General features: G+C 42.9%; 1 protein-coding gene across 1 annotated transcript; it reads right to left on the bottom strand.

The window, feature by feature from the left end:
- Positions 1-1545: 1545 nt before the first annotated feature.
- On the bottom strand, positions 1546-15099 carry APOOL (apolipoprotein O like). Its single transcript, XM_059483077.1, has 9 exons — positions 15077-15099; positions 11880-11984; positions 10609-10728; positions 9526-9580; positions 9287-9385; positions 8870-8961; positions 8431-8517; positions 6750-6906; positions 1546-5090 (listed from the first exon to the last, which is right to left on the bottom strand). Exons 1-9 carry the CDS (start codon positions 15086-15088, stop codon positions 4993-4995), a joined length of 825 nt encoding a protein of 274 aa, XP_059339060.1. The 5' UTR covers positions 15089-15099; the 3' UTR covers positions 1546-4992.
- Positions 15100-17081: the final 1982 nt, after the last annotated feature.

Raw genomic sequence — 17081 nt, forward strand, 5'->3', positions numbered from 1 at the left:
AGTGGGCAGTTTTTCCTGGGGTGAGATGTTCTAATGAGGCAGGTTAGAAACCCCAGACTCTTGACTGGGCTACATCACTGGCTTTTATTGCATGCAGAGGGTTTGGACCTGGCCTCAGGAAGGGCTGCAGAGGCTGAGAGGCAGTTTCTGTTTCCAGTGCCCACTTGGGTAACAGCAAATAAGCCCAGAGCCAGCAGACCCGAGCAGCTGAGAGCCCTGTGCTGCACAGCACACCCATTTCCTCCTCTTATTGTCTGAGTTTCTGGAACTCAGCACAATCAAGTGCCAAGTTATTCCTTCTGTAACAACATCCAGGCTCATTTAATTTCTTCAAAGAGAGGAATATAAGTAAACCAAAGTTACTGACCAAAATTAATGGTGGAAGATGGAACTGCTCATGATCTTTAATCTTAATTCAGATCTGGTTTAAGACCAGTCTCTCCTCCTGCAGCATTGCAGGGATCCTGAGAGTGACACAAACTGAGCACAAGCTATGGATTCCCCAAGCACTGGGGTCAGGACTGCTACAAATAGAGGCCAGAAAAGGTTACCAAGGCTTGAATCCATGACAGGCTCAGTTTACACCTATTCCCTGCTCACAGCAGTGGAATTTCCTTCAGCTGTTGCAGCAAAATCCATCTCCTGTGTCTGTAAACAAAAGGACAAAGAGTAACTGCACCTTGAACAAGAGTGTTTGCCTCTGCCCAGGGTCTCACTGGGTCTGTTCTCTGCCTCTGCTCCACAACAAAAGCACAGACAGACACACTGACTTCTGGAATGGCTTCAACCACAGCCTTCCTTGGCTGCAGCTTGCCATCAGCACATAGCTGAGCTTGGCTTCTGGGAATCCTGCACTTGAAAATAAAAACCACACACAATCCAGTGCCTACTGATTGTCCTTTTTAAAAACTATTGGCTTCATGGGGGCCCCACTTTCTTTTGGATTTAAAATGTTTTCAGCTTTTCACTAGAATACTCCAAACTTTCACGACAAGATAACATTGCTGCATTCCAATTCCTTTCCAGTATCTCCCAAGCTGTTCAAGAACCACAGGGACAATGTGCCATTAAAACAGCCCCATTACTCATTCACACAGCTCTCCTATTGAGTAATTCACTCTTTAGCTTACACGTGGATTACATAATTTATGACCCTTGCTTGGCAAATTACTTAATCTGGAGGACTGGCACAGTCACACTGAGACAAACACATTTACCACCTGCGTTCTTCCTGAACAGTGCCACTCCTCCAGCATGGATAAAACTTTGGTTTTTCCAAGTCCTGAACTACACCATTCTTTAAAAAAACTACCAAGAGAAGGAAATGGAAGCACTTCTCAAAATTCAGGCCACTGAGCATTGATCTGTCCTGTTGCTTCAGAGACTTGTTCCAGGAGTGTTTCAATACTGCAGAGGTGAAGTTTTCCCCCCAACATTAATAAGCCAAGTGTGACTTAGTCATTAGAAATGAACTCTTAAAAAGTACTTGAAAGGGAAGGAATTGACAATTTTCCTACAAATGAAAACAACAGACAAAAATTAAACTTAGTTTTTAAAAAGTATCTTATCACCCTTTATTGCCAGGTGCCTCACAGTGATATGACAAAGTATCACAATCAGTTTTATGTAAATAAAAAATTAATATCAACAAACTCCAAATCTCTCTATATTGAATACAATTAACCATAAATAAAACCCCCATGCATTAAAGCTATTTCTGTATTATAAAATACCATGTGACCCCATTCTTTAAGACATCGATTTTTTCACAAATATATAACTTATATAAAAATTACAATATACATTCTTACTTTTATGTATTATTGCATTGTAAAATGAACTTAAGTGACTATTAAGGATACATTTAAGAGGCATTTCAAAGTGTTTCAGTATAAATTAATAAAACCATGTCTCACAATGAAACTTTTCCCATGTTTTATATTAACTTTTCAGTGTAACAGATTTGTCTATTGGGTCTGAAATCTTCAAGAGCCCAAGTCAGGCACGTGGTTACCCAGGACTCACAAGAGTGGCATCATCCAGATCTGAGTTTGCTTTTTTAAAGCCATTGCATAGCACCTTTACTAGAAATTACTAATACAGATATGTGGCTACAGCTCCTTGCAGTCAGGAGTAAAGTATTAAATAACCCTGCAGGTTCAGATGTCTGAACTGAAAGCAGAGAACACACCCAGCCAGAATACAAAACTTTCCATTCTTTTCTCACACTTTCTTCGGCTGCAATTAGGGAAGAGTTGTCTTTAACTGTCCCTGTTTCACAACCAAAACCTTCTAACTTTAACCCCACTGTGTGGGGATAGTAAACAAAAACTGGTGATATAAATGAAACAGACAGAAAATTACCCTGCCTTGAGGAGAAAGAGAAATCTCAGCTGATGAAAAAACTAAATTAGAAAGTGACAATAACATCAGCAGCATCACCATCGACCTTACAGCCCATTTTCTTCCACTCCTGGCCTGGGCAGGGACACCTTCCCTATGCCAGGCTGCTCCAAGCCTGGCCCTGGGCACTCCCAGGGATGGGGCAGCCACCTCCAAACCTGAGCTGGAACAATCCTGTGCTGATCACTCCTCTCACCCACCAAACCATGGCACAGCCCAGGGACTCCTTTCTGTGAGCCACAGAACTGCATCCCTCCTGTGCTGTCCATCAGGAGATGGACTCATTCCAAGTTCTGGTGTTTAACTCTGAGGTTTGGTTCCACCCCAGTGTTGCCCTAAGGAGCCATTAGAGCCCCAAATGCAGCCCCAGGACAGCTGTGGGCAGCAGGGCCGTGCACAGCACGAGCAGCACCAGGGCTGCCACGGAGCTCCTGCCTGCCCAGCCCAAGGGCCAAGGGCATCTGAGCCCAGCCAGCCCCACCTGCACCTCAGACATGCCATGAGTGGAGATGCCCTCGGTACCTGGGCAGTGCAGGGCAGTTTCTGGCACCAGGGAAGAGGCTGTGTCCCAGAGCTGCTCTCCTAGAAGTGCTGGTTCACAACAGCAACCCTGCAGCTTCTCTCCCTGCTCCCACCAGACCAACCCCTGGGCACAGTTTTTCATTATGGCCTGAAAAATCTCACCACAGTAAACTCCTGCAACATCCAAGCAAATCTGCATCATCTTACCTCTCCTGATGACTTGCTGTGCTAGCACATCACTCAAAGTTAGAATTTAACAATTTAGAAGCAGAGCAGATGGCTTTTCCTTCCTGTTTTTATCCAGAATGTTATCCAAGGGAGACAGATAATACAATTTCTGGCATTCAGTCATGCACTTGAAAATGATAATTTCTTCACAATTTTCACTTATGTCTTCATCTGTTTCCCTGGAAATGGTATATGAAGCCCAGCCATCTAATTTTTCTACTCCTCTCTCTGTGATGAAACACTAAATGTGTCATGTCCAGGAGCTCTCTGAAGACTGATTTAATATCCTCTGATTGCTGCCTGAATTCTGACAGTTGCCTGGGCCTTTAAGAGATGATTAAAGAAACAAAAGACATTAAATCCTGTCAGCTGTTCCAGGCAATTTTCACTAATAGAATTCTTCTTTAAACTTCACATTTTCTGACTTCACCTTGCACTGGACTCTGTGTAAAAAAGACCAACACTTCCTAAAATTTGGATTTTAAAATATCAATTTGTTTCTGACCCATCCTAAAAGCTTTTCTTCTTTTGCTCATTCACCACTTGTGCCTTCTGCACATTCCATCCTCACAACTTTGCTGATCCCACAGGGACACCAGGAATTCTGCCTGTATTTCACTGGTCATTTGACTTGGCATCAGCAGCCTTGGAGAAGAAATCAGGTTGTGAAATTTCTTCTGGAGAGCAGGAGCAAATATCCCATCACATCCCAGTGCTGAGAACAGCAGCACTTCAGGCTTTAGCCTTCCATCCACACTATCTGCTCTCTCTCGCTTCCCCCTCAATTTTACAACAAAGCCCATATTTTCCTTAATTAAAAGGCAACAGAATGGAGAAAAATGGAGGATAAACAGAAGTACAGGGATATGCACCATGATCAAAGCAATGTTTGAAAGTTTCATCCCAGGAAACTTAATTTCTAATTTCATTAATGGAAAAACACAGAATTTCACAGAAATCCTACCAAAATCAATGAGATATTGCATACAAACTTGTGGATGAAAAAGTTGGCTGCCTACTATTTCTGCATTTTTACTGTCAGCAGTTTAAACCTTGAAACTACAAATCTCCAACTTCCTAAACACTTCTAATGGATTTTATATAAATTCAGTATCAGTTTCATGGATTAAGCAATTCAAACACAGCTCTTCCAAGTATCACAAGTAGGTGAAAGCTGATGCATAGTCTAGAAAGGAAGTTTAGAGATCAGTTGTGTGGTTTTGCCCAACTTCACAGACATCTGACCACAGCAGAGGTGTGCAGGACAAGGAGTTGTTTCCATGCACCTTTGTGAAAGAGGCAAACAGTACCAAATTATTTTGTAATGAAAAAAGTGACTCTTTTACACAAGCTTTAAAGCCAATGCTGCTCACATGACACAACCACAGAGATTTTAAGGATACTCAGAGCAGCAGGAACTTGCATTTCATTCCAGAGATAAAAGACAAAGAAGCCTCTGCAAACCCCATCCCTCACATTCTTCATTCAGATCAAGGAACATCTGAGCCAAAGCAGAGATACTTTTGCATTTTCAAATATCCTTTGTGAAGTGACATTTATTAGCAAGTTTGGCACAGAGAAGCCCCACTGGGAGAAGACACTGACAAATCTTGTTTTCTCAGTGTCTCACTAATGACACTGAGTGAATTCCCACTGCTTATATGGAGTCAGGAACAAAATAAGCACTAAACAGAATCATGTAAGTCAATAATACAAATTGGAGATAAGAAAATATCTGATGAAATTATACCTCACAGAGTATGCATTGTAAAGATTATCCCTTCCCTTCTTCCCTCCCCCTTATCTGTAACATTTTGCATTTTGTAAAGCAGACTTGGCTTAGCTCCTGGTGCTGTACATGTCCACATCTTCTGGGTTGGACTGACCATGGTCTGCAAGTTTTGGATCAGGCTTAAATTTTGATTTCTTCACTGTTCCTGTTAGAGACAGTGAAGAAATATGGTTAAAAAGTATGTTTATTGTTGAGCTGTAAGGAAAAAAGCTTAGTGATACATGTTGAGAATTTCTGTACTACCAAACACTTAGAAAAGATCAACATCTGTCTGCTCCAGTCCAAAGGAGGATGTGTTAAGGAGGATGAGGGCAGGTTGGGACACTGAGCACAGCAGGGGATGGAGAGCAGGACCTCTTCTCACTCTCCAACACCCCTTCCTGCCCCAGCAGAGTGAGAGCAGAAATTGTGATGCTTTGCCCAACACAAGGAAAGGAAGGGAAAGTTTGAGGCATGGAAAAAGTTCCCTGGTGTTTCTTGCCCAGGAGCAGATCCCACAACCAACCCTGCCAGATGGCAAGAGTTCCAAATGCACACAAGCACCCTCAGCTGCTTGCACTTCTGAGCTTCCAAAAAGCACAAACTGAGCTCAGTGAAGCCCTGAAGCCTCCCACTCACTGAAGGACAGAGCACAGCTGACACATTTAATGATGCTGCAATTCCAGAGCATCTGGGGGATATAAAGGCAGCTTTTCTGGGGCTGTGCCTCCTGCTCCTGATCTGCTGCTTTTCTAGCTGCATCACTTGATCCAACAAAGGGTGTTACATTCTCCTGAAAGCTTTGCCCCACTTGGACTGAGAAAATAAACATCTCTGGCAACACAGATTCATTTAGGGCAGGGATATTTTTGGCTGTATTAAGGACATGAACTAATTCCACCTATGAAAGCAACGACAGATCTATAAACACAAACCCAATAAAGACAGTTTGGCCTGGAGCAAGTGTAAAAACAGATCAAAGCATTCCACAAACTAAATCAGAAAAAATTCAAGTGCAAAACAAAGATGTGAATGCATACTACAGTGAAAATAAAGGAAAAAAAATACTAAAACCCTCATCCAAGTATGTTCTGCTTGCTTTCCAGAAAAAAGAAAAATAATTTCTGGTAACAATTCCTTCCTTCCAAGTGCTTTCCTTGTAACAAATAAAATTTAGAAGCTGCCCTTACAAAAGGTAACATTACTTTAAAACAAATTTAGTTCTCCTTTAATAGGTAATTCCACTGTTTTCTCTTAAAAATTGGACCACCAAATTTCTGTCTCTTAAACAAGCTGTTATGTGATCTAGTTGATTATCTCAAGCACTTAAGGTGCACCAGGAACCACTGCAGAAAACCCAGCACAATGAATCCCAACGCTTCATTTCTCAACTACACACCCCTCTTTCATTCCACTATGGATCCTCTCTGCACTGTTAGCATAGGCTAAAAGTAATGAAATCCATTTGAGACTTCAATTTTCTAATAATAATCCAAATTAAAACCTTTTTGTATGACTTGCATTTGGATTATTCTTTATTTTGGCCATTGAAAGAACCTGGTCTACATCAATATTGGTTCTCTGACATTATTGAGAGAGAACAGCAAATATATAATTCTGTTATTATGACAAGGTCCACAGTGAGAAAATTATCACCTCCCTGAGGCTCTGAAATATGTATTAAATGACAGCATGTAAAATATGCTCTCAAGAATAATATGCACTGACAGCCTGCTCCAGTTTAGAGCAAGAGTAAGTGCAAAATTAAGTCAACTAATTGGATTTGCAAGTTGCCCTGAGATTACACTTGAAATGTTTAATTCACCTGATGAAGGCACTGGGTTTTCATTACTCCGACACTTTACTGGGGAAGATTCAGTTCTGTTAAATGATCCTGACTCAACAGCAGACTCAGGTTTGGCACTAGAAATTCCCTTCTTTTTCTTATCTTCTTGCATAATTGGTTTTGACTCTTGCTGCAGCTGTGAACCAAACATTAATAAAAGAAAGCACATGGGTATATGCTTAATACATTATTGCAAAATAAAGCTTTCAAGTCTGGGAGCTTATCTTATGAAATTATTTTCAGATATGACATCATGCAATGATATTCAACTAGTCAGCTGCACCCAAGGGGCACAGCTGGAAAAAGTAAAATTCATGAAACCCCATAGATCAGATAGAATAAATCCATGGAGAAGGGAAATTGCCATGAGTGAAGCTGTGGTTTTACCAGAGACCCTCCAAGACCTTCACAAGTTCATTTCCAGGTGAGGAGCCTTTAGCCTTACACAAGACTGAAACAGCCCTGAGTGTTTACAGAACACTTACTAGCCCTAGTTAGCAGGAGATGGAAAGATAAATCATGGGTACACCCTAGTAATGAGAAATAGTGTCCTGGGAAGAGGCTTCACTCAGGAAAAAAACCGTAAAGTTAATAGAAGTGTCTGTACCACATCAATTCTTGTTTTGCTACCAGTTTAATGACAGTTATCTGAATTTCATTTTCAAAACTCAGAATCTCAGAATTCCATTTGTGCTTCTCAGAAGAAGTAAAGGGTGAGGACTGCATGCCTATGAGCACTGTAAATTTAAAGCAAAATATTCCTACATATAACTGAGAAACTGAAATTTTCTTTGAAAAGAGCAATGAAAAACTACTGTGCAAAGCTGCAATTTTACTTGGGAAGTGCTATTTTGTCAAGGTTTTATAAATTTCCACTTGAGGAAAAAAAAAACCTTTAATTCTGGGATTACCAACCCAAATTCCATATGTAATTTACAGAAGGTTCATATTGCCCTCTACTCTCTGCTGGCAAGGCTTCAGCTGTTTAATATGTCCTATTTTGACTGCCTCACTTAAAAACCACACACAAAATCCCCTAAAACAGAAAAAGGAGAGAAACTAGAGGAAATTCTGAGGAGAAGAATAATTATGTCAGAGTTAGAAAGCCTGCTCTGTAAGAGAAGATTATAGTGGGGAAGAGAACCAGGTGAAAACCCTGATAATTTTCCATGTGTAGTAGGTCCCTATAAAGAGGTTACTGACCATTTATTCACCGTGGCTGCCACAAGGACAGGGCAAGGAGAAGGAATAAATCAGCCATGGACAATTCATATCACAGGGTAAATAAAGCAGACTTCCTGCAAGGGTTGTAGAGCAGCAAGCCACTCACACCTACTGTAATCCTGAGTGTCTTTGGTCTAAATTCAGGGGCTGCTTAAGACCAAAGCTTGAATCAAAATGGATCCTTCATGCCAAGATAAAAAAGGAGCTCTAAAGAGAAAATCTTCTCTGGTGCACCCTGCATGGGACTACTATTGAGAGGGGATCTCAATATCCACTGATGTGAAAACAATTAAACACTGAAGGGACAAAAAGATCAGACTGGGGTTTGTGCCTTGCTTAACACCATCACTAAACCTTAAAGAGCATCAGCAGAAGAGACCACAACTTTCTAAGCTCCCTCTCAAGGTGTGAGGTGTAATGACTTCCCAAGTCCTACCTTGGTGGCAGTTTCCTTGTCTGCCCACAGTGACTTCACAGCCTTGTAGGTCTGGTGACTTGCATAATGTAACTTTTTCCCTGTTACCTATTTTTTAGAAAAACATAATTAACAACAGTGTTTAAAATACAAAGACAGACTATTCAAATGAAATTAATCGTGTTTGCATGAGAACATGCTCGACTCCATCCTAAAGCATTGACCTTTCAGGATCTACTACATATTTCCCTTACACCAAGCAAATTGTAAATAATGTTCAAACTGGTATTAGGAATCCACAGGGAACATTTCCATGCTAAACCCACCTACTCCAAATGAAATCAAACCCTGACCAGCAAACAGTGTGCTGGCAATGTTGGCACAATAGATGGTGCCAGGTTAAAGGATCCACACTTGTCCCACTGTGTTGGAAATGACCCCAGATAAACCAGAACCTTACCTTGGCAATGACCACTGCCTGAGCTGGGTAACAAACAGCATATCCTACAGTAGTAAGCCCCAATGGATAAGCAATTTTCTTAAATCTAGAACCTGAACAAAGCCAAATATTTTGAATAATTAGACAAAAATGAAATGCAAATGAAGTAGTTGCAGCAATTAAATGCAAAGACAAATAATCCCAAACTAGGTTTTCCAATATTATGAAGAATGAGAAGAATTCTATCATTACTCTGTCTAGTCCTGCTCTGTCAGCTCTCAGCCAGCTCCTAACAGCAATCAGTAATGTCCCTTCATTTACCAGGAATTTATTTTAGTCCCACAGGCGTTTGCCAATGTTTGAGAAGAGCATTCTGACCACTGGAACTGTTCCAGGGCCCATACCCCCCAGGGCAGTGATGAAACAAGGCAGCCCCACCTCTCCTTGCCAGCACTGCACCAGCCAGGCCCGACACCGTGATCACAGCGGCTCTGGGAAGGAACTCTGGGGGGGGGTTGTCCAGGTAAACATAAGCATCTAAAAATGGGAAAAAAGACAAAAAGAAGCAGGGCAATTCAGTATTGGTCATTTTATTTCCCACTTAAGAAATAAAGGTGAAAATTTTGATTTTACTGAGAGTTTATAGATGAAATGAGACACATATGTGACTTGCCTACCTTTTCCAAACTGAATTGAATCCGTTATTCCATTTTTAATAAAGTTATAGACACTCTACAAGGAAAGAAAAACAAAACCAGAAAGTAAAATCTCCGTAAAAGTAGCTGTTCACACAGATCTCAGCACAATGAGACAAAGAAATACTGTGTAACTTTAAAAAACCCAAACCAGTGACCTTCTAGAAAAGCTGTGCAGAGATCTACCCTCTTTGTGACAAACACTTACACTTTTAAAACTTACATTAGCAACTAAAAATTTTTTAAAAGATCTCTGTAATGTAAGCTCCCTTTCAAAACTGAAATCTCATCAACTCTAGAATAGGAAAACACCTGGATGCCAACTGTATAGGAAAACTCAATTGTAAAATACAATCTTCTCTTTCCTAGAGACTTTCCCAGGAAAACTGAAAGAACAACACCGAATTTGTACCACCAGAGGTCACTGCTATTCAGTGGCAGGAACTCACAATGATTAATGGCATTACAAAGTTTGGTACAGATTCATAACAGGAGTATTTCAGTCATGCAGTCACGGACAACATTTTTACAGACCAATGGAATCAAAATTTACAGAGAAAATGAAGACATTTTGAATTTTGTTTTCAACTGTTAGGGTCTACAGTTTTTGCAAAAGGAAAACACAAAATTTTCTCTGGCCAACTGCCAGGGTGAAGCTGCTGTTTCCCAGCAGGTACAAAAGCAGGGACAGGCACCAGTTCCCTCTCCAGCTGGAACATGCAGTAACAGAGCTGGGAGGAGTTTCTGATGGCTCCTGAGGAACAGCCTGCTGCAACTGAAACATGGGATGCACTGTTTGTCTTTTATGTCAGGCACTGCCCTTTGGAAGCAGCTCCTTCTCCACGGACTGCACCTGCAATTCCAGACTCCAAAACACCCTCAAAGTTCTCGCAGCAAGAATTTACCAATGTAACTCCTGCTGTAGAAGGAGGGCTCGTTTTTCCATCCAAAATTACCTTATGCAACACAAAGACCTGCCAAAAAAACCCTCCAGGGGGAAGTAACCCGGCTTTTCAGTAGTTCAGTGCTGAGAGAACTGCAGGAAAGGCTGGGTGCATCCCTTACCTGGCACCAGCCGAAGTAGCGGCCGGTCGTCCTCCGCAGAGCCGTGAGCTGCTGCTGCAGCGGCCCCGGCTGCTCCTCGATGTACCGCGACGTCAGCGGGGGGGCGCTGTAAATGGGGAGCTGCAAACACAGAGAGCTGGGTAAAAGGGACACAGCCCTGCAAACACAGAGAGCTGGGTAAAAGGGACACAGCCCTGCTCCTGTGAGTGCTGCAAACACAGAGAGCCGGGTAAAAGGGACACAGCCCTGCTCCTGTGAGTGCTGCACACAGAGAGCTGGGGAAAAGGGACACAGCCCTGCTCCTGTGAGTGCTGCAAACACAGAGAGCCGGGTAAAAGGGACACAGCCCTGCTCCCTGAGTGCTGCACACACAGAGAGCCGGGCAAAAGGGACACAGCCCTGCTCCCTGAGTGCTGCACACACAGAGAGCCGGGCAAAAGGGACACAGCTCTACTCCTGTGAGTGCTGCACACACAGAGAGCTGAGCAAAAGGGACACAGCCCTGCTCCTGTGAGTGCTGCACACACAGAGAGCTGAGCAAAAGGGACACAGCTCTGCTCCCTGAGTGCTGCACACACAGCTGGGCAAGAGGGACAAAGTTCTGCAGCACCCCTGGACCTCAGTGGGGTGCACTGTAAATGGGGAGCTGCAAACACACACAGCTGAGCAAAAGGGACACAGCTCTGCTCCTCTCACACACAGCTGAGCAAATGGGACACAGCTCTGCTCCCATGACTGCTGCAAACACACACAGCTGAGAAGCAGGACACAGCTGTCGAGTGCTGCAGTTCAAGGGAGTTTTCTGAGCCTGCAAACCCTCAGTGTTGCCCCTGCAGCACACAAAGCCTCCCCATGGAATTATGAAGTTCCAGAGTTCCTACTGACCCTACTCAAGTGGACTTCACTCTTTGGAAGTGAGAACTGAAACAATGGTGTGGGTTCTTAGAAGCAGAATTACTCAGTGTGAAGCAAGGGCATGTGTGTGGATGTGTGCACTACTACAAATTGCACATTAGAGAAGGACTCATCAGCCAGTATTCTATTTTCACCTTTTCTGACTTCATTTTTGAAATACTGTAATTATGAAAATCAGATAAAACTTCACCAATTTAACATTATAACACTCTGTGGTTTATTTGAGCCATAGTGGTCAGTTATTTATTATCATATATTTGCTATCTATTTCAGATACTGTAATTCAATTGACAGAGCTGCTATTCTGCAGGTTTTTCTGTATTATTTTAAAGACCAAAAAAGAGGAAGATTCATACCTTGTCTGGCTTCACCAGCTGACTTTTTGATTCCTCTTCTGTTGCTGCATATACAGTAATACATATCAATGGCAGCCCAGAAGAAACAGCTGCCAGCTTTGCCACCTGGGACAGAGAGATGAAAACAGGGAGTTTTAATGCTGAAATTAAAATTTCCCTTTGGATTGATCAAATATGGGATTAAACAAGTCACTTTTAAAGCCTTTTTTAAGCATTATGCCTTTTAGAAATGTCTTCTGACTTATACAAAGATTTTCTTAAATTATAATGGTAAAGAAAAGGTTGAAGAGCCCTGAACAGTTTTATGTCTAAAATACCAGGAAAAACCAGCAAAGCCACACTGATGCCTCCATCACCTGTTAGGGTAAATTCAGCTGTAATTTACTCAGCATGCAGGAATTCCATTTCTGAAGAATTATTAAAGAAAAACTATTTTAACTTATCATAATTCAGATTGCTTATTTCCATACAGCATGCTACCAGAACAAGACACCAATTTTCAGTAGACACTAGAAGGAAAACTGAATTAAAAAATGATAGAGCATGAGAAAGTTGCATTGTTCACTTAAAAAAAATAATGTATTTTTAAAAGTCCCAAGGGATTCTGTTCTCAATGTAAAGGAGAAAGCTACACAGGGAATGATCAAAGTGGTCCAGCTCCTGACTGACAGTAATTGCTTTACTTTTGGGTGCCTGCAGACAAACACATAAATGTTTAAAGATCCAAGGAAATAGCTGCACTGGCTAACATTTACACTGGCAGTTATCCCAAGAGGGTTTCACTCTTTCTACTGAAATCACAAAGAACCAGAGTGAAAGAAAAAGCAACATCACCTTGACTACACTAAAGAGGCTTCACTGCACGGAGCTGTTCCTTATCTAATCACAAGGTGCACTAAAAGACCTCAGTAAGCTAAGTGGTTTTTAGTACTAATTTATTGAAATTATTTTATTAAAAGTTGCTTATGAGGAATTATGTATAAAACAAAGAAAATCATATATTGTTTAGCTAAAGAAACCAATAAGTCTTTTACCTATGACAACTTCTACAGAAGTTACTGACAATTAAGAACTGGCAGGATCATATTTTTCTATCAAACACTAGGAAAGAAGCCCAGAGAAAAACCCCTGCAACAGGCTGGAGCTGTGGAACAGCCTGGGATTGCATGTTCAGCCACCAGAATGACTCCAGAACATCAGCTGATAACTGACAAATAAATAAAAATCTTCTTTTTGAGGAACCCAGGAAATTGCTGTGGGTACAAAAGCCAGGTGACATTTCTGGAGATGAATTCTGCACACACACAGAGCTGAACATCACCAGAAGCAAAGGTCAGAGTAATAAAACATTCCCTGTAACACCACTGCCAAGGTCCTGACCTGCAACACTGACAACCTGAAGGTTTTTCCCCAGAAATAAAAAACACACCCAAGACAAACAGACATTTTTGATGAGAAGCCTGAATAGCAATTATTTGCTGAAGAAATGCATGATATGCTCTCTAGCAGAAAATTGTTACAGCTATACCTCTTAACAGTAGAACTGGAGTAAGACCAATCAAAATATAACAATAAAACTGTCAAATGTACCGGGATAATTTTGGCTTTAATTCTTTGCATTTCAAACAATCTGCTTCAAAGTGTTGGAATCTTATCAACAATCAAAAATACAGATTCTATTAAAAAAAAAAAAGTTAAAAAGCTACATCACTACAAAGAATTCACTAACCTCCACTCAAAAGATGCAGAATACAAACTAAACCATAATAAAACCACATAGTTAATTTATGCTAATCTCCAAGACATTGTTTCCCACTGAAACTGCAAATTCTGTGTGCTTGCTTCAAGAATTGGAGCAGGAAACTTGCCCTGAAGGCAGGAACTGCCTCAAAACAAAGGGAATCAAAGGATGGAGTATATGTAAAAATCTGATGCATGGATTTATATAAAAAAATACAACTTCTGTATCACAAAATGGGAATCTACCAGCCAGGGTAAAATAAGATTAAAATTTAGCAGCTACCTCGTGTCAAATTTTCCACGAAAATATGTTAATTAAAGAATAAAGAGTCACAGGTATATGACTTTCTCCTACCACTCAGATGTCTTGAAGCAGATCACAAAACTGTCTCACATCCTTTTGCTTTATTTTCCCCACAAGTTACACGAGATATGATTGGCAAAAGCTTGTAGGCCAAAGCCAGTATCCTAATTCAGGTATGTCTTTATAAATCTCTGGTGACAACCACCAAAAACTCCCCCACAAATGGAACAGATCCTTCCACTTCACCTCAACTCCCTGACGCTCCACGGATTTGGGTTTAATCTTGGTAAGTGACCCACAGAGAGTGAAATCTTAAGAAGAATAAAAGTCTTATTAATAAATATTTCATAGTAAATACTAAACAACACACATAAAATTATGTCACTTCACTAAAGGTACAGAATCATTCAGATTTGTGAACTAAGCCAACCAAATTACTTCAAGATCACCCAGGCAGACAGCAAATGGTTTATTTTAATTTCTGTCCTCATTGGTACCATCCTTTACTTTTTAAATGCTTTAAAAAAGTAAATATGAAGATTCATGTGAGAGCAACCTATTCATCAATTTGATTGCCAACACTGGAAAACCTGTCTAAATATTTGTGAGAAGGCTTAGATCTTTACATGCATGTTGTTCTGTTTAAAGACACTGTATTATTCCTACAACTCGCGATATTTTAGATACTTGTAACCCTGTTAGCTCGTAACAGCATGATTTTAACAGCCTTGTTTCGGTGATGTACAGCACCACTAGCACTTTATCGTGTCACTACCAAACTATCATCTTGATATCCCTCGAGCTGAAGGTGTTTCGGGGGCTGCGAGTACACGGAGAAGCACCAGAAGAGAAACCCCGCTTTTATTCCCTGTTGCACAATTTAACACCGCTCGAATCAGCTCCTTCCCCGCCAAGTCCCACAGCACCAGAGACCTCTCCCTGCCCCACTCCGCCACCTGACCCCGGCTCCCGCAGCACCGGGGGCTCCTTCCCGCCGGCACCGGCGGACGCGCGGGCGGGCCGGGCGCTCCCGAGGGGCCGCACGGAGCCGCCCCGGTTGTCCCGAGCCGGCGGAGGAGCGGGAGCGGAGCCTGAGGGGCAGCGGAGCCGCGGGGCCGGGGCAGCGCCGGCCTGAGGGCGGGCGGACACTCACCTTGGCCGCCATGTTGGACAGCGCCGCGTACGGCGCGCGGGAAGGGCCGCGCCGGGCGGGGCCGAGGGGCCGGGGCGGGACCGCGCTCGGGCCGGGCGGGATCGCCCTCAGCCGGCATTGCCCGGAGGCGGGCGGGGATGGATTGCACTCAGCCGGCATCGCCACAAAGCGGGCAGGGATGGATTCCCCTCTAGCCGGGGAGGGCATCGCCTCGAAGAGGGCAGGGATGGATCCCCCTCAGCCGGCATGGCCACAAAGCGGGCAGGGATAGATTCCCCTCAGCTGACATCGCCTCGAAGAGGGCAGGGATGGATCCCCCTCAGCCGGCATGGCCACAAAGCGGGCAGGGATAGATTCCCCTCAGTCGGCATAGCCCCAAAGCGGGCAGGGACGGATTCCCCTCAGCTGGCATCGCCCCAAAGCGGGCAGGGATGGATTCCCCTCTAGCCGGGGAGGGCATCGCCCCAAAGCTGGCAGGGATGGATTTCCCTCAGCCGGCATCGCCCCGAAGAGGGCAGGGATGGATTCCCCTCAGCCGACATGGCCTCAAAGTGGGCAGGGATAGAATCCCCTCAGTCGGGTCGGGCATCATCCCAAAGCGGGTAGGGATGGATTCCCCTCAGCTGGAGCGGGCATCGTGCCAAAGCGGGCAGGGATGATCCCGCTCAGCCGGAGCGGGCATCGCCCTCAGCCGGCATGGCCCCTAAGCGGGCAGGGATGATCCCGCTCAGCCGGAGCGGGCATCGCCCTCAGCCGGCATGGCCCCTAAGCGGGCAGGGATGATCCCCCTCAGCCGGCATGGCCCCAAAGCGGACAGGAATCCCTCTTAGCCGCGGTGGGCTCGCCCTAAATCGGGCAGAGATCTGTTTCAGTCGCCATCGCCCTAGGGTGGGCAGGGATCCCCCTCAGCCGGGATCGCGCCCCGATCGGGCGGCATCGCGCTCAGCCGGGATCCCCCTCAGATCGACAGCGATGTCCCTCAGCCCGCATCGCGCTCAGCCGGGATCCCCCTCAGAACACACAAAATCCCCCATAAACACACAATCTAAGTGCAGATAATTCGTTTATTGAAGTCCAAATTTACAACGGAAGTTTACAACTTTTTTTTTTCTTTCCCCAAAACAAAAGCTTTGTTTGAATTTAGGAAGAATAAATGTTTGTTTTTGTTTTTGTTTTTTTTTAATAATGTACAGACTATATCTCTTAAATAAGTTAATATCTTTGAAAAAAGAGCAATATGTTCCTTTTTTTTAATGTTGCAGTGCAACTTACGACTTACATGTCTGTGCAATGTACCATGAGGTATATGCCCAGTGAGCAACACACAGTGAAGTTTTCCATTCATAAATTTTCATTGTAGACACACAAAAAGTTAACAAGTTATTTATCTGTGATAGAAAACGCAGCCGGTTACAGTAATTCACACAGAACTCATCTGGAAAGAGGGAAAAAAGAAACCTAATGGTCATTGCCTATAGAAACTATTGGATTATCTTTCAACATAGACAAGTATAAAATTAAAAATACTGTTGTGAAACTGAAGAAATACTGTGTTATCCAGGGGTTGAAACCTCGTTTGACCTGTATTAGTCTAGAACCATTGGTTTTCTCTCTGTAGCATCCACAAGCTGAGGGATTTACTGTGATACTGATGGAGCATCTGCTTGTCAAAACATTAAGCACGATGGGCACTATAGAAAAGTTGCAGAATGCTCAAAAACGTACAACTCCAGCATTTCCCTGGCACGGACAGGTGGTTTTCCATTGCCTCTCAGTTCATCTCCCAGCTGATTAGAAAAACAAGGCTGAAACATGGAAGATTACTCGTATTTGAAGCTTGACACTTCAAACTTCTCAGGATGGCTCTAAAATACTTATTTTTCTTAATGACAGAAAACATATATTTATTTAAGAAAGAATCATCCACAATATAACTTTGTGATAAATAACAGTTCTGCCTCTAATACATATATACATACTGCTTGTAAACAAAAATGCCCACAGG

This window comes from Ammospiza nelsoni, chromosome 15 (genome assembly GCF_027579445.1).
Source record: "Ammospiza nelsoni isolate bAmmNel1 chromosome 15, bAmmNel1.pri, whole genome shotgun sequence".
Classification (NCBI taxonomy): domain Eukaryota; kingdom Metazoa; phylum Chordata; class Aves; order Passeriformes; family Passerellidae; genus Ammospiza; species Ammospiza nelsoni.